Below are 24,324 nucleotides of genomic sequence, written 5' to 3'. Positions count from 1 at the left end.
AGTCTTCATAGGAGGTCAGGAAGATATGTGCGGCAAAAGAGCTCTGTCTTTACTGCCTTCTTGAAAATTTCCAAGGATGTAATAAGGCGAGTCTCCTCTGGGAGCCCATTCCATAGTCTAGGGGCAGATATGCTGAATGCTTTTTGGGAAGTACAGACATGTTTGGATGCTGGTACCTCCAACAGATTCTTCCCACTTGTTCTAAGAGTGTGGGTGGATTGTATAGGGAGATGCGTTCCCGTAAGTAACCCGAGTCCAAGCCATGTAGGGCTTTTAAATGAATGCCACGTGCAGACATGGCATGTGCGCCATGCACGGAAGCATGCCCCATTTATCTAAATGAGGCTTGAACATGTGCGAAATTCGCTTTATGCAGGGAGGTCTGAAATGGAACCCTTGTGTAAAGTAAGGGTCCACTGAAATATAATATAATATAATATAAGAATAGAACGCATGTACACATAATGTAATGCTTCTGAGAACGAAGAAATTTACAACTACTTATTCCAAATACTTGGAAATTGTGTGAAAACATCTGCTGCAAACAAGATAAATTCTCTGAAGATGCCAGCCACAGATGCTGTCAAAACGTCAGGAAGAAACTCTTCTAGATCGTGGGCACATAGCCCGAAAAACCCACAAAAAACTATGGCTGCTGGCCATGAAAGCCTTCGACTTCACAAGATAAATGATAATTTATGGTGTAGCCACCAGGTGGCAGTGTATCCCCAATATTGCACCAAACACACAGGGAACCTTTAATATTTTTTTCTCTAAGGCTCAAAATTGATGGGCAGAAAGAAATTAGGGTTCCAGAGCATGCGGCAACCACACCCTCTGGAACCCTAATACGTATGGATGGCAGCATCTTTATATGCCACTGTCCATACGTGGCACGGCATCCACAACGCAAGTGCGGCATGGCGTCCACACCTCTGGGTGCCGTGCTTTCGTCATGGAGGCGTCACAGTGCACCAGTGGTGCACTGATGACATCCTTCTACACACCCAAAAAACCCCTCGAGAGGGAGTCCATGTGGTTTGGTTGCTGCAGGCTCCCCTGGAAGGAAAATGGGCGGCTCCAGACTGCCCCTTTGGGGTGGTCTGTCAAGCCCCTAAAACTAGTTATGGATAAAGAGAAGGGACTATTTCTCTTCATGCCCCAGGATAACTCTGAAATATTCCAATTTTTTCCCCTTTGGAATGCTGAGGTTAGACTGGATGGCCCTTGTGGTCTCTTCCAACGCTATGATTCTTTGAAATCCACCTCCCATCTGTCCTGAACTCCCTTCTCTTTTAGTATTTCTGAAAATGAGATCACCCTCAATACTTCTCTAAGTTTACTGAAATCCACTCTCCTAAAGTCTAGGATGCGTGTCTGACTATGTCTGGCTTCTCCTTTCCATTGTGTAACAAACTCCAGGAGAACATGGGCGTGTTACAGACCGCCATTAAAGTACGCGCAGAGCGCGTACTAGGGTTAGGAAGGAGCGGTGCTTCCGCACCCCCTAATCCTAGTACGTGCTCCGCGTGCACAAAATGGCGGCAGCCGTTCCACACGGCCGCCGCCATGATGGTGTCACGAACGTACCGCCTCCAAACGAGGCGGCACAGACGTGATGCCATCGCTCTGCGCGAGGGCGCTTAACGTGCCCTTTCCACGGAGCAGGAAGGAGCTCCGAAACGGAGCTCCTTCCTGGTTTGCATCGTTGGGTGCAGCCTTCGGACGGCTGCGCCCAGCTACGCAAGGGAGAAAGGGGCCAAGCGGCCCCTTTCTCCTCCTCCCTGCCGCTGCGGGGTGTCCTTGGGGCTTGAAGCCCCAAGGACACCCCTTTCCAGGCTGCAGGGAAGCGCCTTTTGCCGCTTCCCCACGGCCCGGAAAGCGGCAGATCGGGGCCTCAGCAGCTGCAGTTCTGGCCACTGAGGCCCCAATACACCGGGGAAAGGCGTGCCTACAGGCCGCCCCAAAGGGGTGGTCTGTAACGCGCCATGGTCACTTCCATCTAAGGATCCCACCACTTGCACCCCATTAACCAAGTCATCCTCGTTGGTTAGGATCAGATCTAAAACAGCTGGCCCCCTTGTTGCCTCTTCCACCTTTTGGACAATGAAATTGTCTTCCAGGCAAGTGAGGAATTTGCAAGACTTTGAGGTTTTGGCTGAGTTTGAATTCTAGCAAATATCAGGATAGTTGAAGTCACCCATCACTACTACATCTCTCCTTTCTGAGTGTGTAGTCATCTGTTCTAAAAAGGCATCATCCAACTCCTCCATCTGATTTGGGGGTCTGTAGTAGACTCCAACCATAACATCCTTGTTGTTTCCTTCCCCTTTAATTTTTATCCAGATGCTCTCCACCTGAAGGGCATGGTTTCCAGACCATTCATCACTTTGTTTGACCCCCACTATGCACATGCGCCAGCTTCTCAACATCTTTTTTGAATTGTGGTGCCCAGAACTGGATTCAATATTCCAGGTGAGGCCTGACCAATACATTTGCCCAAATACATTTGCCCAGGGAGTAGATACGGAGTTTTAAAATTGGTTTTCCCAGATCTCGTTCCTCTTCTTGCAGTTCTACTAAGACCCAGAAGGTGGCAATGTCCTTCTTCTCCAGAGACATGGTTTTCTTGCCAAGGTGTATTCAGAAAAGGGTTTGCCATTGCCTCCCTCTGAGGTGGAGCAAGTCTGACTTTCCCAAGGTCACCCAGGGAGTTTCAAATCCCTTTGAATCCTGGTCTCCCACAGTTCTTGTCCAACACTCAACCACTACACCATAGCTTATTCAAATCAAGATGTGAATTTTATCTCACTTGCAGGATGGCTATGGCAGTGACTCACAGCAGAGAAGGTGAATCAGTGGTTTAATTTCTTTCAGAATTTTGGGGCACTTTGGGTTGCCAGCGTGAAAACTGGAGAGGGGGCCTGTACCTTTGATGGTCGTGTTGAAAAGGGAATTTTAGCAGGTGTTTCTTGTTATCTGGTTGCATGAAAAGAAATATCTGCTGAAATCCCATCTTCTATACAATCACAAAAAATTCAGGAGTTAGAAGAGGTCACCGAGACTGCCGAGGAAATGATCATATCACCTGGGTACAAACATGGGAGGATGTTGCCTATCAGTTAAGTGCAGACTAGAACTTTCTTTCTACCATCTCCTTCCGATATATAAAATAAAGATTCAAGAGTTCAGTTCCATTAAAGCTATGCATTTGGAGTGTCTTCATAGGTAGGTGAAGTATGCTTTTGTCAAGCCTTTGGCTTCATAGAATCATAGAGCAGAAAGGGATTCCCAAGGGTCATGTAATCCAACCCCCTGCCAGTGTTGGGAATCCACTAATGAAGTCTTCCTGAAAGGCAACCTCTGTTCAAAAACCAACAGCAGTCTACCACTTTTTAGGGGGACAGTATGGTGTAGTGGATTCAGTGTTGGACTATGACTGTGGAGAACAAGGTTTCTAATCCACACTCAGCCATGGAATCTCACTGGGTGACTGGATAGTCATCTGTGGTAAAATTCAAAGATATAGTCGTGTTAGTCTGTAGAATCAGGTATGTAGAGAGATCTTACAGCACCTTTGAGACTAAGGCGCTGTACAGACGGTGTCAAAATGGCAGTGCCTTGTATATATGGGCACCACCATTTTGACGTTATGGATGCTTAGTATCCGCATGTTTCGGCACCTTCATGATGCCACAAGTGCGCCATTGGCACCTTGTGGCGTCATAATGGCATCGCAGAAAGAACCTGCTTTTTGTGGGTTCTTTTTGTTGCGCGAGGGAGCCGCACGGTTTGTCGGCTGCGGCTCCCTCACGCAACAAATGAGGGTGGCGGGAGACCGCCCTTTTGGGTGGTCTGTATCCCGCCTAAGTGAAAGAAAGAAGTTGGCAGCATGAATTTTCATAGATTTCAGTCTACTTCATCAGATGTGTTTGGTCTCCAAATGCATCTGAGGAAGCAGACTGAAGTCTATGAAAGCTCATGCTGCCAACTTCTTTCTTTAGTTAGTCTCAAAGGTGCTACAAGATCTCTCTATATACTGGATAGCCTTCTGTTGGGAATGTTTTGATCATGTCTTCCTGGATGGCAGAATGGGGTTGGACTGGGTGGTCTTTGTGGTCTCTTCCAACTCTATGATTCTATGATTCTATCTCTCTCTCTCTCACACACTTTTTATAGGAACCACAAATTAATCATCAATGATAATAATTTAGAATAATTCAATTTCTATAATGTGGGGTAAAACACAAACTTGGATAACAGAATTTGCATGTTGCTTGATTTTACTGAAAGTGAAAAAACATTTCTCTTTGTATCAGAAAAGAAAGAGATATTGTAAATTTGTGAGATGAGAAAATAATCAATGAAGCGTAATTGATTTTCGCATTGAACCAGAACTTATTGCTCGAGGATATAGTGGCTCATCTTTGCATTTCCAGGTTCAGCTGGGCGACATCATCAATAAATTCTGTATCCTTCTTTGATGGGGGTCATAGGTGGCAGATGTTCTCCTCTGGTGAAAGATGGAAATAAGGAGAGCATTGGACATTTACTGGAGATACCCTGTTGGCTTTTGACATTCACTAGAAATCTTGTTGAAATGTTAAAAAGTGATCAGCAGCACTTACCAAATTACTCACTTGTAAAATGTCTGTCTGTCTATGGTCTCTTTTGACTAGAGTCTAGAGTCACTAGACAATTAAAGCAGTGTGATACCACTTTAATAGCTATGGTTCCATTCTATGGAAACCTGGGATTAGAGTGTCACTAGGGGTGTAGGGTGGCGTGGGCTGCACCAGGTGACAACTTAAAGGAGTGACACCATTGCTTCTCAAGCATCTGCCTTTTGGCAGAAACAGGCTGTGGCGTTCATCTGCAAACCTTTAAAATGCTGGAGCTCTGTGGAAGAGATGGTGCGAGTGGGGAAATTCTCTTTTAAAACATCATATCTTACCAGATTTTCATTTTAAATACATTTGTGCTGTGCATATGACATTGCAATTGAAAGGTATAATTTTAAGATTGCTAGTTATTTACATCACAATGATTGAATTCAATGATATATGGTAATACATGAGTAATATTTGTACAAAAATATTATTAAGAATTTTGTGTGGTGTGGTCTGGGAAGTGATTCTGTATGGCATGGTCAATGGTGGTGACGCCAACCCTAGTGATGCCACTGTCTGAGATGTGTAGTTTTGTAAGAGATTTAGGACCTTATTGCACACACATTTGCCCCCAATCTGGGCACGGGCAGGGGGCATATTGTACGTGGCCGAGTGAAAACACATTTTATTGCATGCCATACTTTCCTCAATGCGTCTCCATTCCATTGCCTGATGCTAAGCCATCCCCAGTCAGGGCTCAGCTGTGTAATTTTGCTCTACCAGAAAGCTTCCGCTCTTCAAAATCTACGCACCTGAGCCTTGAGGAAAGTATGGCATGCGAAAAAATGCGTTTTCACTTGGCCACGCATGTCCCCTGCCCGTGTCCAGATCGGGGGCAAAAGTGTGTGCGATAAGGTCCTTAGATTTGTCTGTTAGAGTTAGAGTCTTAGCAAACTACAGATTCCAGGATTCTGCAGGAAACAACCCTGGCAGTTAAAGTGGTATCAAAGTACTACAGTTGTCTCATGTGAAAGAGAGCCAACTAATTTAGGGCTTTTCCAAAGTAGTCTAAAGAAGCATGAGTTCTCATGACATAACTCCTTCAGTAGTTCCTTGGTGTAGCAACTTCCTGGATCTGCAATAGCACTCTTGCATTTTTCCTTTTAAAAGTGGAACATGGTTTAGTGAGGTGGTCCTATGGTTTCTTGAGCATTTCCCCCCTCTTAATTTTTATTTTATTTTATTTTTTTGCTATGGTGCAAAAGTGCCATTTTACTGATGCAGTGTGATGCACCCTACTATAGCAATCTAACTCTTAAAAAGAGGGAGAAAGACAAGGATATTTTTTTTTTGTTTTGCTGTTTGTTGGAATTAAAAACTCACTTGAGAGCAGGGATAAATGTTGCAGCTGGTGCCTGGAATTGCTAGAAAATAGTGGGGTGACCAAAATCTCATTTGAATATTTTAAACCCCCACCCCCAGAGCTATAGGAACAAATAACCACAACGTCCAGCAACCTCCTGACACATTTGCACTGTGTCACATTCCTACCCAAAGACAACAAGGGAGATACTCTTGGAAGTCTTCTCCAGGAGACTATTCCATATGTGAAGTTGAAGGCTTTCATAGTTCTTTGTGGTGTTTTTGGGCTATATGGCCATGTTTTGGAAGAGTTTATTCCTGATGTTTTACCAGCATCTGTGCCTGTCTTCTTCAGATAATGCTGGTATCACTCCCATACTGACATTTCTCTGAAGATGCCAGCCACAGATGCTGGCAAAATGTCAGGAATAAACTCTTCCAGAACATGGGCACATAGCCTGAAAACCCCACAAAGACTATTCCATAGCTTTGGGGCCATCCCAGTAATGATTCTGCCTTGGGATGAGATTATACTGACCTTCTGAGCAGGGAGGGGCTATCTCTGAGTTATATTAAAGTTGCTATTATTATTATATTTTTTTATAGAGCACCATAGGCTTTACACAGCACTTTACACAGTGCTTTAGAGCCTGTACAGACAGGCCAAAACAAAGCTGCTTCGGGTCACTTTGGAGGTATGCTGTTTAAATGATGCATGCGTCCTAAGAGGCCAGAAGTTGCGCCAAAGCCACGCTCCAATCCTAAGAACTGGAGTGCAGCTTTGGTGCAGCTTCTGGCCTTTTAGGATGTGTGTTTCATTTAAACAGCATACCTCCGAAGCAGCTTTATTTTGGCCTGTCTGTATGGGCCCTTATTTTAGGACTGGAATCCTGTTGGTTAGATCCAGCTAAAATAGATCAGTTGAATCATCTGTTCAATGGTATGTCAACATGTAGGTAAACCCAACTGATTTGGTGACTCTTTCCTAGGAGACTATCACATGGGGAAAATCAGGGGATTAAAAAGGCATTTTCCAGGGAAAGTCGAGCAATTGCGGCAAAGATTTTCAGACAACATTGCAGTCTGATTCCCCCCCCCCCCCCCGTGTGATAGTCTCCCTTGTCAAGATTAACAATAAGATTTGGGCCAAGGTTTCCTAGGCTGCACCTGCACTGCAGAAATTATTCAATTTGACAACACTTTACCTGCCATGGCTCAGTCCTATGGAATCCTGGGATTTGTAGTTTGGTGAGATATTTAGCATCCCATATAATCTGTCCTGTACACTCAAGTCCTCTGGTGAACGTTTACTCCAGTCAGCCAGGACTGGATTGGGAACTATCAGCCAGAGGACTTTTTCTGCAGTCACCCTGAGACTATGGACTGATCTGCTGGAAGAGATTCGACACCTGAATAGGCTGCACGAATTTAAAATAGGATTAAAGTCCATTCTCTTCTGGCAATTTTAACCTATGATTTTTAAATTGTGAATGTTAAATTATGAATTTTAGATGTGGATTGTTTTAATATATATACATCTTGTTTGTCCTTGTAAACTGATGTGTGCTTTAACTGATGTCTTTTTAATGGATGGTGTTTGTTAATTGTTGTTGTTCCCCTCCTTGATCTATGGGGAAAGGACGGTAAGAAATAATGATGATGATGATGATAATAATAATAATAATCTTTTAATGCATTTTAATGTTTACTATTTTAATTTGATAAATTATTCAGTCACTTTTTAGATAACTTTGAAGTTATACTTTTATCAAAAATTGTGTATGGTTTTTAATCAGCGTTGTTGTAGATATGTTGTTAGCTGCCTTGAGTCCCATTGTTGGGAGGAAGGTGGAATATCAGTTGATAAAATAAAAAAAAAAATCAACAAATGTTCACATTAAGAAAAATACATGTAAAGTTGTACACGATATGCATGTGAAACCCTCACAAAGTGTCAAATCTTGATACAAAACAAGGATGAGAAGAAAATGCAGCTCAGAGATACACAATGAAATCTAGTCTGGGAGTGGTTTTCCACATCCCTAAAGCAGATATGCACATCGACACAGTGGCTATGCTTAAATGTTGGTTATGAAAACTCCACATCATGAAAGCTGCTTGGGTAAGATTTCTAGATATCGGTAAATATGTGCAAAAAAGATCTCTAAGAATCCTTCTGGAATTCCCTCTCACCTTTTACAACAGTGGTGCCAGGCAACATTGCATGTTCCAATGGAGCGCCAGGGACGCCGGCACCGCCGAGAGAAACACAGACCCTCTTGTTGCTGACATTCAAGATCAGAGTGGGTTGTTTTGGCAGACCCTGCTCAAAAGAACATGCACAGCTCAGATTATTCTATTCATGTATAGAATTATAATGATTATCTCTTGTGTCATGGTCTACCACATGTTTGTTGTTGTTGTGTGTCTTCAGAATTGTTTCCGATTTATGGCAATTTAAAGACAAACCTATCATGGGTTTTTCTTGGCAACATTTGTTCAGAGGAGGTTTGCCTTTGCCTTCCTCTGAGGCTAATGAGTTTAATGCAACATATTACCTCACATACCAACAAATCATTCACATCTTATCTTAAAACTATACACAACTATTAGCTAATCCCTCATACACATAGATAATATTTCCTTTATATATTGCCACCTCACTGCTCCCTCCCACTCACCCCAGGAATGATATTTCCCTATTAATTTTCATTTTCTCTTATGTGGACGATCATTTTAACCATTTTCTTTACATAGCAATAGCATTTACATTATTCACATTTTATCTTAAAACCGTGCGTTATTTTTAACGAATCCTTCATATACATACATTAATAACATACATAATATTTACATTCTCATACCACTTTTTTTCCTCAACAAACTCAATCATTATTTTATTATTATTATTATTATTCTCCAATTAATAAGCCAAAACTCTTCTTTCAGTTTCCCCCCTTTATACAGTCAAACATATATTCTGATATATTTTGCTTCTATCTATTACAGTTCCACCTTTCTTTATCCTTCCATCCATATGCAAACATTGCTTGTGCTGCTGTAATTAACTGTTCAATTAAACATTTCTCCTCTTTCTGTAATCCTATATTCCTAGCATTACTAGTTATTCACCTTTATTTAATTGAATGCTTTTCCTATTATTTTATTAATTTCTTGTTCTATTTCCTTCAAAAATCCTTGTAATTTGCAAAATAAAACTACTACTACATGATCAGTACTTTTAAAGAACAGAAAGAAAAGTAGAGCATCTGGAGTAGCACATGCAGCTTGCCTGCCATAAAAAAAAATTAGTATGACGATTTAGGTTTTGTGATGGGATATACATTGGAACAGTTGTTGCAGAGAAGTGGTGATCTAAGCCACAGGTGATGTGATAACATTGGAGGGGAGTTAGGCACGACTCAAGTCTGTTCAAGGTTGTTCCTATGGGAAGAATCCAGTTAGAAGGGAAAAAAGGGGGGCAGTATGGGAACTGAGAGGGATAAATATGTTTATTGCTTTTAAAGAATAGAAATTGAGCTTGCCATGAATTTGAAATTGTGTGCAGCGTTGGCCCTCTGCATTTGTGGCTTTGACATTTGTGGATTTGATTATTTGCAGATTTGTTCTAGGAATTTTGAGGCCTTCCAGCATGACTCTGGCAGAAGTTGACCATAGAGTCAAGGTGGAAGACTTAGAGATTCCTAGAGAAAATACTTCTCTAGGTGTTCGTAGGTCCTCCAGTGCAATTCTGCTGCCAACTTCTGCCAGATGTTGGACATACAATTGTGCTGGAAGACATAGGGATTCCTAAGGAAGTGTTCTTTTAGATAAAAGGTGGCATTTTAGCTGCGCTTTCCCCCCTTTCATGGGGCTCTTGGGTCCCTAATCTCAGCACATGTGGAGGGCCCACTGTAGTTTAACTAGGCATGGTTTGAAGTTGTAGTTACTGAATAAAGTTTTGCTGAATTTTCTGTACTGAAACCTGAGCTCCTGAACTTGGTTCCTGCTGGGCATGACAACTGGCTGCATCATGGGACACTGAAAAAAGATCTGAAGGATTTATGTGCATGGCTCAAGAGCAGGCACTTCAGACAAATACCATCATGGCAAATATTGAAAAAAATAATAATCGCAGACGGCAAATGTCATTCATTTGAAGAAGAGGATGAAACTTTTGACTACCTCACTAGTTCATGCAGTAGATTAAACATATTGGGTGGGAAAAGAGCAACCTGTGGACCATGTGCAGCCCCATCTTTTTTCATAGCCCTCTCAGGACATGGCAAAGCCCTGGGGTCCCTTCAATTAAACAAAAGGGAAGAAATAAATCATGTGAAAATTGCACCCAACTGCCACAAAGTACTGAGTGCTGTGCCTCAGAAAATCTAGGTGGTTACTCTTTGTTTTAGAGAGATTCTGATGTCATCTTCATTTTCTCTTGCATGAGTTGTTTTATGAAGGGTGCCAAATTCAGAACAAGCCATTCTGGGATAGGATCTACTGAAGCAAGAACCTGAGCTGCTTGCCTCTTCCTGAAGTCCTCTTGCTGAAAACCATTGTCCTGGTTTGCTACTTAAAATAAGCTTCTCTTTGAGCTGAAACCACTCTTTCAGACCCCTAGAGTACCAGATTTTGGCCAGAGAATTTTGTGAGCTTATTCTCTTTCCCACCCTCTGACATAGAGGATGAGCTTGTCCTTCTTCCCTTGCACTGTTCCAGACAGGAGGCTCTCTTCTTCTTGTTGTGTGCCTCCAAGTCATTTTTGAATTATGGTAACCTTAAGGCAAACCCATGATAGGGTTTTCTTGGCAAGTTTCTTCAGAGGAGTTTGCTATTGCCATCCTCTGAAGCTGAGAGTGTGTGACTTGCCCAAGGTCACCACTGTACCACACTGAGGAGGGCTCCCTAGCTTCTCATAAGTCCAATGGGACTACAGAGAGGTAATTTCTCAGTCTCTCTGAGAACCAGCACGGCACAGTGGTTTGAGCACTGGACTCTGGAGAACAGAATTCCAGTCTTTACTTAGACATGGAAACCCACTGGGTCACCTTGGGCAATTCACACTGTCTCAGCTTCAGAGGAAGATAAAAGCAAACCCTCTTTTAACAAATTTCCCAAGAAAAACCCATGATAGATTCACTTTTAGGTTAGGTCGGAAACAACAACTTAAATCTGTCTTCCGGGGAATACTCTCCCTACATATTGAAGCTTCCCAATACTGTCCCCTCTTTCTCTGCTGTGTGTGTTTGTATGTGTGTGTATCAGGAAAAGTATTATACTGCTATTACATTTGAATCTCTTTCTCTCATCTTCCTCTCCCCTTACAAACCTCTGCAGCTTCAAACTGCTTTTAATTCCAAACCCTCGCAGGCTTGCAAGTTTGCTATGGTAGCTTTGCCATTCGTGATGTGAAGCTTTACCATAATATCTGTTGCTCCTCAGTTCAGCTATTGCGTATATCCAGATTACTGTATTCAATAAAATTCCTCTTTTAGAGAGTTCTGTGTGAATGTGGGCTGCTGCCACACTGCAGAAATAATACAGTTTGACATCGCTTTAATTGTTTTAACTGTCATGGCTCCATCCTATGGCATCCTGGGATTTGCCATTTGTTGTGGCACCAGAGCTCCCTGACAGAGAAGGCAAAATATCTCCCCAAACAACAAACCCCAGAATTCCATAACTTTGAGCCATGGCAGTTGCTTCTCACACAATTTGCCAAAGTTACTAGATCCCTGATAGGCATATATACTCAGAACATGTATGAAGTCTGAGGGCATGCCTCATAATTGATTACAGTCAGCCCTCCACATTTGTGGATTTGACTTTTGCGGATTTGATTATTGATGGATTTCATAGATATGTTCTCTCTAGGAATCTTTAGGTCCTCCAGTGTGACTCTTCTGGAAGTTGATAATAAAGTCATGCTGGAGGACCTAGAGATTCCAAGGGAAAACTCTTCTCTAGGCATTTGCAGGTCTTCCAGCAAGATTCTATGGCCAACCTCTAGCCGATGTTGAATATAACGTTGCTCTGGAGGACCTAGAGATTCTTAGGTATTTTCTCTAATAATAATAATAATAATAATAATAATAATAATAATAATAATAATAAACTAGTGGGTGGTTTTTCCACTTTCATAAGGGTCCTGTACCCCTAACCCCAGTGAATGTGGAGGGCCCACTGTAGCTGTTCTTCTTCTTCTTCTTCTTTTTTACTTATATCTTACCTGGAGAAGCCAGAATCAGGAACAAGAGTATGGGAAACTGAAGATGCAGAAGGTACATAGTGCCGATGCAGGCTGGCTGTGAAGACAGCACAGTGGCAAAAATGGAGTGAGGTGGTGGTTGATGAAGGACTCTCTCTTCCCTTCAGAGCAGTGGCACAAGGAATAGACACTCCTTGGGCGTTGTGACATCCTAATCTGTTGAAAGCCTCTCATCCCTGAACGTGAGCCGCGAATGAATTACTGCATTTCTGTTATTTGAGGAAGGATTTCAAAGCCCAGCTGTTCCCTTTCCTTCTGAATGTAGATAGAGCGAGACGAAAACCACAACGGTTCCTTTCTTGGATGTACGTTTGAGGGGAAGTGGTCATTCAACTCTACATGAGTAAGCAAACAAACTCTCAGGCACAGGTAGACTTGATATTCCAGCTCCATGCCTCAGTTAGCACTACTTTCTCCTTTCCGTCTCATGAAAACCAACCAAGATAAATCTACAATGTACAATAAAGAAAGAGCCAGTGATAGTTGGTTGCTGCTTTCATGGGCCTTACAGAGAAGCTTCGGCTTGTTGGCATTTTAGGGCTGTGTAACTGATTTGACTGACTCCTTAATAACAAAACAAACTGGGATGATTATGACCGACTTTGTACATGTTCTGCAATGTAACAGGGCACACAATTCATTTTTGGAGCAGAATGTCCCAAAATATTTTGGATTGAGCCAGAGCCAAGAAGGTGGGTGTTAAAAACAAGCAGAGAAAAATGCAAGCCATTGTGTCTCCAACATGACTTTATAAGATAAGGTGGTGCAGTTCAGAGGTAGAGGAAGGGAATTGGGCTTTGCTCTTTGACAGTCCTAGCATGCAATCTGGGCAGGAATCTCACCAGCATGCTCTACTCACTGTACTTATAAGGAAGGATTATATGAATAACATTATCTCCTCCATTAACTGTGTTACTGCAAATTATGGAACCAAGAACTGTGGTCAGTTGTTGATTATCATCAGAGTTGATCTTGCTGTGCTTTGTATTGTAACATGCTGTAGCCTGTCTTGAGCCTTGAAGAAAGGCAGGAAAGAAATAATAATAATAATAATAATAATAATAATAATAATGAGAACCTATGTTAGGGTTTTCTTGGCAAAATTTATTAGGATAGGGCTTGCCTTTGCTTTCCTCAGAAGCTGAGAGAGTGTGACTTGTCCAAGGTCACACAATAACTCTCCCATCTTGTTGAATAGCCTAACTTAATCTTCTCTTTAGAGATGATTGCACCGGCCTTTATTCCTGTGCTAGGAGCAAGATGTAAACACACAGGGATGGGGTCTATCGCACAGCTTCATCCTTGGGCAGTACTCATCCCGTATCTGATCCAAGCTTCTCCCAGACCTTTTAAAGAATGGGATTTTTCTATTCTCTAAAAGGTCCAGGAGAAGCCCGGATTGCGTATAGGATGAGTACTGCCTGCGGACAGAGCTGTGCAATAGGATCCATCCTTGTGTATTTACATCTCGTGCCTAGAGTGGGACTAAAAGCCAGTGCAATAACCTCCTTTGTCTTTCTTGTTGATGGGTCTTTTTAATGGGTTTCTATGTGTTTTAGCTAGCAAAACCTATTCCTTCCTCTAACTGGTTGTATTGTTGTTATTTAGGTCAGGGGTAGGGATAAAATGGCTTGTGGGCTGCATGCAGTTCCTTGCCCCTTCTTTTGTGGCCAAAGAAGCCCTACATCAACCCCCACAAGCAACCTCTGCTTCCAAATATTTTTAATTTTTTTGGGCCTGGTTTTGGGTGGCTTTTGCCCCCAAACTATGCACAAAGTCCCCCAAAATTTGTGGAAATGTGACAATATCGTCACCCTACCTGCAAAAGCACCCGAGAATCCCATAAGATCCACACACCTCAATTTTTCTCTGCACAATCACTCTCAAAATGGCAAAGGGAAGTGATGCAATGTCTTTTCCTCTGTCCATTTTGAGAGGGACTGTGTAGAGGAATGTGGCTTGCTATGGGGGCAAGATGTGTCCCATGGAAGAGTTTGAGGGATAGATTGGTCTCTTGCTTCCATCACTGTGTTAGATGGATGTCAGGCCATCCAAAGGAAGGGCAGCACATCCTCTGGAATCACTTTCAGGTAAGAGTGGACCCCAGGATTGCTATCTGTCTTCACTGTAAGTTAAATTGTATGTTGAATCCCATAGTCTGCTTTTTAAAAACTCCTTTTGTTATTTTGAAATGCAACAAATTTTACTGGAACCTAACATAGAAACAACTGGGTTAATGACTTCTTGATGATCTACTATGTCTCCAAATTTTATATGAAATTGTGAGAAAACAAACAAAAAAAGATATAACTGTTTTTGGTTTCCCAATTCATGTTAGTGATGATCTGGATTCCTGGTCTATGTCAGAATGAAATCTGGCTTGAGTGATATAGACCAGATTGATAAACTGGGCTCCAACTAACTTGGGAGTCTCTTGCCCAGCTCTAGTTTTAAATATAAATGAAGAAGGCAACTGAAACAACTGGGAAAACAGATGTAAAATTGGTTGTGACTGGCAACTCTCATGTTAGTGGGGCAGTGAATCCACTCGAGGTGTTATTGTGGGCTTCAAAAGAGGTCTCCAAAGTGCTAAACCCTATTCTTAAATAGGTGCAGAACCCTGGCTTCTTTAAAGCTAGCCAAAACCTGGCATAGATTCACTGATATGGGTACTATCAGCCTTCACTGTGTGAAACAAAGACTTAGAGGTCTCCCAGAGTCTGAGTCCACACAGTACAGCCCCTTGGGTTTTTACCTCTTGTTGTTGTCTCTAAACCCATTCTTTATGTTTTTTCTTGTGGACTGTTTGTAGACATTTCCTGGATCTGTGTTAAGGCTCTTCCAAAGTTTTTTAAAAATTGGGCATGGTTTGGTGAGGTTATCCTGGATGGTTGACAGCAGTTCATGTGATGCTGGTGAAACATCAAGAATAAACTCTTCTAGAACATGGCCACATAGCCCCAAACCCCCACAAAAATCTATGTTCTGCTTTGGTCAGACCTCATCTGGATTATTGTGTCTAGTTCTGGGCACCACAGTTCAGGAAGTATAGTGATAACCTGGAACATATTCAGAGGAGGGTGACCAAAATGGTGAAAGGTCTGAAAGAATGCCTCATGAGGAATGGCTTAGATTGCTGGGTTCGCTTGAGAAGAGTAGGTAAAGGGGTGACATGACAGCCCTGTTTAAATATTTGAAGGGATGTCACACTGAGGATGGAAGGAGCTTGTTTTCTGCTGCTTCAGAGAATAGGACATGGAGGAATGTATGCAAACTACATGAAAAGATATTCCACCTACATATTAGGAGGAACCTCTTGACAGTGGGACACACTCCCTCAGAGAGTGGTGGAGTCTCCTTCTCTGGAGTCCTTTAAACAGAGGCTGGATGGCCATCTGTCAGGCGTGCTTTGATTCTGTGTTACTGTATGGCAGGAGGCTGGACTGAATGGACCTTGAGGTCCCTTCTGACTATGATTCTAGGACTGCCACTTGAAGGGAAAAATTTTCTTTTCCTTTCTCTTCTCCTTCTTAGAAATATTGTGCTATAGTGCAAAAATGCCATTTCACTGATCCATGGGTACACTATAGTTCTAAGAAACTTATAACCATAAGAAAAATCAATTTTTAAAAATTAATTTAAAAAAAGGATAAGAGAAGGAGGCTCTTTTGTTCCGATATGTCTCAAGATGGGAAAGAAATCAGCCTATGGATGTGAATGAAATGTTTCAGCTGGTGCCGGGAACTGTCAGAAAATAGTCCATAATAACAGAAATTAATTTAATTTTAATCATTAATTTAAAAACCCACACACAACAAGAACAGCAACAAAGGCTGCAGCCTCCTGACAAATTTGAAACCGATCTTCTTGTTTTAACATCTTGTTAGGCCTACTTTTTGATTGTTTTGAACAGTGTTTGAAGAGCATTTTGATTTGTTTTTAATGTTTTACTCTGTTTAAACATTGTTTAAAATGTTTTTACTTGTTTGCATGACAGACAAACACATCTGGAGGAGCCCTGAATATTTGGATGTATTGTAAAAAAGGATTTTATTTTTTAAATTCACCCAAGGTACAATTATACAGTGTGGATAAACCCAACTCAAAATGGGAACAGATACATTTTGCAGGACTAAAAATGATCAAAAGTATGGGATATTTCGATGATTTCTAAGGAACTAGAAAAGGCCAGAATGCCACTTCTATGCAGAAGAATAACACAAGGACCTAAATCTTATATTAGACTTGACTAGATAGCTTATCGCTTGGTTTATTAGTTCTTACCTTTCCTGGTTTATATTTCAATTCAAGTTCCTGGAAGCAGGGATGCACCCGGGCTGTATTCGGGCAGCAAATTTGGTGGCAAGAAACTTGATAAGATCAGGATGAAGGATTGAAATTTAAACTAGGAGAGGTAAGACTAATGAATAAACCAAGCAATAAATTCCTAGAGTAGATCCATCCAGTCAGTGGGATTTATGTATGTGTTGACTCACCATTCAAGAATTGATTAAGTAATCTATTCTAGTTGAGACAGACCTACAGGTTTCCAGCCATAGGACAAACACAACCACATCCACTCCACATTATGATTTATATGCAACATAATTTTCATTGATAGTAAGAAACATTTCTTTTCCCCGATGAACCTACAAAGCAAGGTATATTTGAAAGCAAGGTGGAAAGCAAAGTGAGGAAACGAAGCAGAAGCCAGGTAAGGGCAATTCAGATTCGTACTGACGAAATAACATCCAAGATTTGTGGTGGATATGATAGTGCATCTTTTTGTTCTCCTCATCTCCTGAGAAGTGCGGGATTAAATCAGACAAAGATACTGTGAAAAAAAGAAAAGAAAAGAACAATTGTTGCATACAAACGTAACCTCATTTCTTTAAAAAAAATCTCTACAGGGACATGGAAAGCAGCCAGGTGGATATTAAACTATCCCTCAAAGCCAATACAGTAATACCCTCTAACCCTCCCAGTTTGGCAGACAGTTCCAGTTAATTTTCTGTCCTCCTACTTTCTCAGTTGCTTCTAAAATCTTTGAATTCTTTCACCTTCTCCCACTTTCCCTCTTTTTCCTCAGCTTAGTTCAGTTGCTGCAAACTGAGTTCAAAGTGCACAAAGAGTTTGCCCTCAATTGATTTAGTAGGATATGAAAGGAATTCTCAAGGGAGGTGTTGCCAATTTCTTCCTCTGAAATATAGTCTATTGCACATGGCATTTGTTGATGGTCTCTCACCAAGTACAGACCAGAGTTGACACAGCTTGGCTTCCAATATCAGACAGGATCTGGTGCAAGGTGACCAGATGTCCTAACCCCAAGGCACCACAAAATGGAGGACATCCAAGGAAAATGTAGGACATGGTCAAATAAAACCTAAAAACACCCATATAGAGATAAATTCATGTGTCTTATTCATGCTCAAAATGAAGGACATTTTGGAATTCTTCTTGGACAGAAGGCTGAAATGCAGGACATGCCATGGAAAATGAGGATGTCTGGTCATCTTGGATCTGGTGCCTTTGGGGTATTAAGGCCCTGTGAACAACTGTGGTTAGCATTTAATACATAATATTCAATGACATTACCAGGCTCTGTCCCAGCAGAAATCTCAGGGCCTCAATGGCTCCTGAACTAGCAATGCTACAGGCTGATTTACAGAATGGACACTTGTTTAGGGTGACCAGATGTCCTCCTTGTCCAAGACATGGCTACATTTCAACCTTCTGTCCAGGAGGAATTTCAAAATGACCTCCATTCTGAGTATGAGTAAGAAGCATGAATTTATATTTATACGAGTGCTTTAACCTTTTATTTGTTAATGTCCTACATTTTTATTGAATGCCCTACATTTTATGGTGCCTTGTCCTCCTTTGTAGTTAGGACATCTGATCACCCTGTACTTGCTATGGATGCTGTCCACCCTGGTGGACTTCCATCTTACCTTTTACAGCATGGGGTACCATTTTTGCATTTGAATCCTACAGATTTGAGAGGCCAGCGACAAATAGAAGAATCGCAGTATCCCCCTAAACCTCTGCATCTGAGAGTTGGATCATCGGTCCAAGTGAAACCTGTAAACATGGAAGGTTTGTAATAACACATTTATGGCTTGTGTTTGAACATAGTGATTGGATCTCTAGCTCTATCTAATAAATTCACTAATCTTCTGTAATGGTATAGCTCATGTAAACTGGGAAGAGCTATCTCTCACCCCTTCCCCAAGGATTGCAGCTAAGCTTAGATGGTCCAAGGAAGTAAGACCATGGTAGTGCTGTCAAAAAATAATAACCAGAGATTATTTACATAAGTTTAAATGGGCAATTAATACATTGAAACAGCTGAAAGATTTTCTGTACCCTCATTCAGTATTAATCAAGATGAAGTCTGTAGTCAAGAAGGGTGCAACTAAGGGTGCAACTACACTGTAGAAATAAAGCAGTTTGATAGCACTTTGAGTGCTGTAGCTCCATTGTATGGAATCCTGGGATTTGTACTTTTACAAGTTTTTTAACCTTCTGTGCCAAAGAGACCTGGTGCATCACAAAACTACAACTCCAAAGATCATTTGGGACAAAGTCATGGCAGTTAAAGTGGTGTCAAACTGTATTATTTCTACAGTGTAAATGTGCCCCAATACTTGGTAAGGCAGGCTTGAAGGAACTATATATGATATTCAGGTTCAAAGACATATCATTAAATACTCAAACCAAAATTATTCAGGATATATTTTTACCAGTTTCTATGTATGAGTGTGAAGGATGGGCAGTGAAGAAAGCAGATGGAAATGAAATGAACTCATTTGAGATATGATGCTGGAGAAAAGTTCTATGGATACCATGGACAAGTGGAAAGACAAATAAATGAGTCTTAGAGCAAACTAGGTCCAAATTTAAATGAAGATAACTAAATTGAGGTTATTGTACTTAGTGGACATATCATGACATATCATGAGCCTTGGAAAAGATGATAATGCTTGATAAAGTGGAAGGCAATGGAAAAGGAGAAGATGGTAGTATAGGTGGATTGATTTAATCAAGGAAGCCACAACCCTGAGATTGCAAGACCCTAGCAGGGCAGTTGATGAATGGGGCTCATGGAGATCTCCTATTCACTTGGTCACCATGAGTCAAAGTCATCTTGATGACAAACAACAATAACAACAAAGCACTGGCAGAGTACTGCCGATTCCACAATCTCAGCATTTTGACCTTGGCCCAGTCTGCATGGTCCAACAACAACAACAACAAATTCTGCCCATTCCCACTGAGATAAGTCCAGATAATGCAGGTCCCAAGCCCCAGTTCTGGTGTGAGCCTTCTCAACAATATCCAGACAGTTTATCGCTGCACCCGGTGTACATTCCACTTGAAACATTTTTTAAAACCTCACTTTTTGCTCTAGATTTTCTAGGAAGATCCAGAACCCGGCTGTTTAGATGCACCCCGCTGTGCTATCCAGCGCTGTTACCACTGCTGCAATGTGTCACCTCTTCTGAGGTCAGAACAAGGCACCCGACCATGTGCTCAACTTCAGATCGAGCGACTTGTGCCAGCGTGTGAAGAGCTGCCCAGTGTTGCAACAGGAGTACCCAGGTAATGGTGGGAATGTCAAAGTGGTTCCTGAGCCAGAATTGAGTCCTTTGGCATTTCTGGAGCCAGTGGCTCCTGGAATATTCTGTCCTGTGCAGACACTACGCTTGTCCCCACTATTCTACCTAAGATTTCACTGGCTGGTGAGAGTTTTTCAAAATCTTACAGAACCTGCAGTCATACACATTTCAAAGGAGTGACTGGAACTGAACCTATGACTAAGATTCCTTTTACTCTCCCGCTTAACACAGGGCTACAGCTATGCAACTGTTTAAGATGAGTTTTCTTACCTGGGGTGATCAAGAGAGCAAGCGAGAAAAGAGCCAACAGAAGGAATATCTTTGCCATGCTGAAAAGTCAAAGTTATTAATGGTAAGGTTGCTGGAGAGATGGAGAACCGAGTCTGAAAGGAGACGGATGACTCTCTATATTTATAGAGTGCTGAGGATTGGGACATATACTGAACGGTTGAAATTGGCACCCAAAGAACATTCGTGTGGTTGACAAATAATGAAATTGCATTTGTTAGGGAAAAACAAAACAAAAACCAAAACCCTGCAGCAACTTTCAGAATACTTCTGAGATGCTCTTGCTTCTTTATTTCTCTTTCTCCCCTCCAAACCTCATGGCCTCTTCTTATCATTGCCTCGCACTCCAGCGGTAAACCTTTTGGGGAAGAAAAGCTGCCATTGACACTAGATGGATGTTGTTTAATTACTTTATAGCACAAACCCTGTTCTCATTGCAAACATATTAATTAAAGGAAACGCAGACACCAGTTTGGAAACACTTTGTATCGAACCTCTTTTTGATACCACAATCAGGCTTTTGCTAGTCCCACTCTCTCTCTTCTGCCTTTGTCTTTAACCCTGCAATCCAAAAAGAGGATTAACTTTTTATCACTGTCACTCTTCACTTAAATCACCCTCTGGAAATTAAGGTGTGGTACAGACCACCCCAAAGGGGTGGCCTAGACCTGTCCCTTTTTGCTACGGATTGGGGCCTCACTGGCAACCCTGTGGCCCCAATCCGGAGTTTTTCTGGGCCACGGAGAAGTGGCAAAATGGAAAAGGGGTGTCTTTGGGGCTTCATGCCCCCAGACACCCTGAGAGCCACAGCCATGGGAGAAAGGGGCCGTTTGGCCCCTTTCTCCTTGGCATTGTTCCCGCAGCTGTTTGGGTTGCGACAGGAACGATGCACACAGTGAAAAGAAGGTCAATTTCGGAGCTCTTCCCACGCCACAGCCACGCCGCCATAAGTGGCCTGAGGCAGCGCAGAGGCATCACACACATGCTGCACCATTTGGACACGGCATGTGCATGACATCATCATCACACTCCCTGTGTGGATGGTGCTGCATAACGACGGTGCCATCCATACGAACTAAGGTTAGGGAGCGTGTGGTTGGTGCATGCTCCCTAACCCTAGAATTGGTGCCTGTATGCCACTTAATGGCGGTCTGTACCATGCCTTAGTTTCAAAAATTAAGAGGGGAAAAAAGAAAGAAAACTAGAAGGGAATATAAGGAAAATAGGCTTTTAAACAATTCTTGCCTTGTAGCAATGGATGTCTGCATGGGCAGGGAATTTTCTCTCTTTTTTTTTTTGGTGAGGTGAGCAGCATTTCAAGAGGAATGTCTCTTAGTCTTAGTACCTTCACAGTTATGGATGTGAAAACATGAAAGAGGTTCTTCTCAGTGGCTGCCACTAAACTTTGAAATTTCTTCCTTAGAAAGGCTGGAATGGTTCCTCCCTTGCTTTCCTTCTCTTCAGCAAGACTTATTTTTTCCATTTTACAGTTTTTTAAGGCTGTATCTGTACTTACATAAACAATCCAGTCTGATATCACTTAAACCACCCTGGCTTAGAGCTAGGGAATTCTGGGAATAGTAGTTTGTTGTTGCACAAGAGCTGTCTGACAGAGAAGGCTAAATGTCTCACAAAACAGAATCACACACTCTCAGTCCCAGAAAACCCCATGATAGGTTTGCCTTAGGTGATAGGCATTGATCTACACCTTTTTAATATATCTAAATTATAATCCCTGGCTTGCATCTTGATATCAAAAGTGCATCTTGACCTGAGCAGCTATATGGCCCTAGCACGTGATCTCCCACTGAAACAAAGGGAAGCCATAGGTTTTGATATGTAAACAAATTTCCTTTCCCAGCCCTGGAAATGGATGAGATTATGCAAGGAGCTGCTAAGTGCTCTCAGGAAAGATGCTATCATGTGTCTCAAGGAAGTGTCTCTCTTTGTGATTGAGGGGGAGCCAGGTGAATCAAAAGAATAACATTTGCAAAGCCATTTGGGTCCCTGGTCTGTCGGAAACTTGGGGAGATGAAACATTTGGGGGAAGATGTGAAATACACATCAAACAGTCTCCTTTGATTACCCCTTTGTCTGGAGATCCAGTTAAACCCTAAAAAGGGTATCCCAAATTTGGGAGAGCTGCTGCGGCCAGCCACTAGCTGCTGCTACCAGCCACTCTGGGCTGCTACCAGTCACTCTCAGCTGCGGTCAGCCATCCACTGCAGCCAGTCATTCATTGCTGGTAGCCAAGAGCTAAGTCAGTTTTAAAGTCAGTCTCTCTCTGACTGGCCTGCTTAACCAGAATTGCAGACCCACACACACAAATTGGAAGACAGAACTTCTACATAAGGTGAGCATTTCCGTTAGAAAAGCCTAATATCTATTCCACATTTACCACGTTATTTCCTGAGTCTTGTATGAATGTGTGAGCGTATGTGCCTGTATGTTTGAATCCTTGTTTCCAATAAAAGAGACATGATTGTACTTAGAGCCTCTGCCTCATTTCTGGATTTCTAGTTCCTGGTATACAGATCGAAGGGGCGATCCCTGAGGTGTGGTAACAGGCCTCCTCTCGTGACCTTGAGCTAATTAAATTCCCCATTGATAATTTGGTCACTGTTCACTGTTACATAGGGTCTCCATAAGTCAGAGATGTCTTGAAGGTACACGACAACAACAACAACAACAACAAGCCACCTTGAATCCAAAACATGTGAAAAAGGCAAGTAAAGTTGATTATTATTACTACTGCTATTGCTATTGCTATTGCTATTAATATTACTATTATGATTGCTATAGGGATTGAAAGGTAGTGGGTACCAGTTGTGACTACATCTGTCACTTGCACCATTTTCAGTTTTACATGTGAAACTAGAGAAACAGTTCTGTTAAATGAAAACCAATATTTTTAACGGTCAGGAACTGGTTTCTTCATTTGTGGAAAAACTTTCTACATGAAGTCTTCTTCACAGTTCAGAACAAATTGGTCAATAGATTGTGGGGTCAGGGTGTGAAGGGTAAGGTAAGGTTGCATCATTATAACATAGATTCTAACATAGCCAGTTCACAAATGCAAAAGGGGACAAACTGAGATGGAAAAGACACAGGAGTTTATCAGACAAGGGAAATTGGAAGTATAATCCAATGGCAATCGGAACGCAATCATGGGGTTTGACGTTATTGCGTGATAGACTACCACATGCAATTTCAGGCAATGGCAAGTTATTTTCGGGGAATGGGAAGTCAGTTTAAACACAATTTGAATGCACGTAAATCGGCTGAACTAGCTAATTCATGCGAATGCGTTCTGGCCCCACTTTCTTTTCATTCGAAATTAAGAGAAATTCCTCCCATGTGATAAACTCCACAGAAGAGGAGGGGGGCATCCAATTGATCCAGGAAGTTGGAGCAGCTTTCCTATTAAGGAAAAAGAAATACTGGTAGGAGAGTGATAACTTAATTTAAAGACAACTAAAGAGCAGTCTCGGCAAGGAACTATAAAAGTGCAAATAGGATCTGCAGCAAAATATTGCAGCACAAAGTGTTCCAGTTCAGGGTTCTATCCAGAAACCAATGAGCTTTCATTCCCCTCTCCTTTTCCATGATTATCTATGCTTCTCCCCAAAAGAAACTCAGGAATATGTGACCCCTATGTATGCTCATTCTTCATGTGGCTGTTGGGAAGAGGGTGTTTCCCCTTCAACATATTTCTGTATATCTACAAACCTAAAAATTTGCTTAACTGTGAAGTCAAAGACTTTCATGGCCGGCATCCATAGTTTTTGTGGGTTTTTTTTGGGTTATGTGGCCATGTTCTAGAAGAGTTAATTCCTGACGTTTCGCCAGCATCTGTGGCTGGCATCTTCAGAGAATTCTCTGAAGATGCTGGCCACAGATGCTGGCAAAACGTCAGGAATTAACTCTTCTAGAACATGGCCACATAGCCCAAAAAACCCACAAAAAATTATAGATTTGCTTAACTATTTCCAGTTACATGGATTTCTCTAGCCTTCTACCAGCAGCCAGTTCTGCCCCATTCCTATGCTTCCTTTTTCACTACCAGTCTTGACAATCTTGTGTTTCTGTCAAATTCAGCAAGAACCAAGTTCAAAAACTCAGACTCCAATAGTTAACATTCTGGATCCATTCCAGAGACATCCATTATCAGAAC

General features: G+C 41.9%; 1 protein-coding gene and 2 long non-coding RNA genes across 3 annotated transcripts; 1 reads left to right on the top strand and 2 right to left on the bottom strand.

The window, feature by feature from the left end:
* Positions 1–4,282: 4,282 nt before the first annotated feature.
* On the bottom strand, positions 4,283–12,490 carry LOC121920474 (beta-defensin 1-like). Its single transcript, XM_042447619.1, has 3 exons — positions 12,205–12,490; positions 8,166–8,295; positions 4,283–4,513 (listed from the first exon to the last, which is right to left on the bottom strand). The coding sequence occupies exons 1-3, from the start codon at positions 12,260–12,262 to the stop codon at positions 4,459–4,461; spliced, it is 243 nt and encodes an 80-aa protein (XP_042303553.1). The 5' UTR covers positions 12,263–12,490; the 3' UTR covers positions 4,283–4,458.
* Positions 12,491–16,812: 4,322 nt separating this feature from the next.
* Positions 16,813–20,236, bottom strand: LOC121920531. The gene is made up of 3 exons (XR_006101730.1): positions 20,133–20,236; positions 18,195–18,324; positions 16,813–17,077 (listed from the first exon to the last, which is right to left on the bottom strand). It is a non-coding gene; the product is annotated as an uncharacterized LOC121920531 (long non-coding RNA).
* Positions 18,210–20,183, top strand: LOC121920546. Its single transcript, XR_006101732.1, has 3 exons — positions 18,210–18,339; positions 19,655–19,845; positions 20,094–20,183. It is a non-coding gene; the product is annotated as an uncharacterized LOC121920546 (long non-coding RNA).
* Positions 20,237–24,324: the final 4,088 nt, after the last annotated feature.

This window comes from Sceloporus undulatus, chromosome 1 (assembly GCF_019175285.1).
Source record: "Sceloporus undulatus isolate JIND9_A2432 ecotype Alabama chromosome 1, SceUnd_v1.1, whole genome shotgun sequence".
Taxonomy (NCBI): domain Eukaryota; kingdom Metazoa; phylum Chordata; class Lepidosauria; order Squamata; family Phrynosomatidae; genus Sceloporus; species Sceloporus undulatus.
The sequence above is the reverse complement of the archived record's forward strand: the minus strand, read 5'-3'. Positions and strand labels throughout refer to the sequence as shown.

What these genes read in the sequence shown, in the direction of transcription:
- LOC121920474 (XM_042447619.1), bottom strand. Translation starts at nt 12,262, where the DNA reads ATGTACCTTCTGCATCTTCAGTTTCCCATACTCTTGTTCCTGATTCTG. An exon ending in CCTGATTCTGGCTTCTCCAG is followed by an intron (nt 8,296 to 12,204) that starts GTAAGATATAAG and finishes TCTTTTGAGCAG; the next exon opens with GGTCTGCCAAAACAACCCAC. An exon ending in TGGCACCACTGTTGTAAAAG is followed by an intron (nt 4,514 to 8,165) that starts GTGAGAGGGAAT and finishes ATCTTTCACCAG; the next exon opens with AGGAGAACATCTGCCACCTA.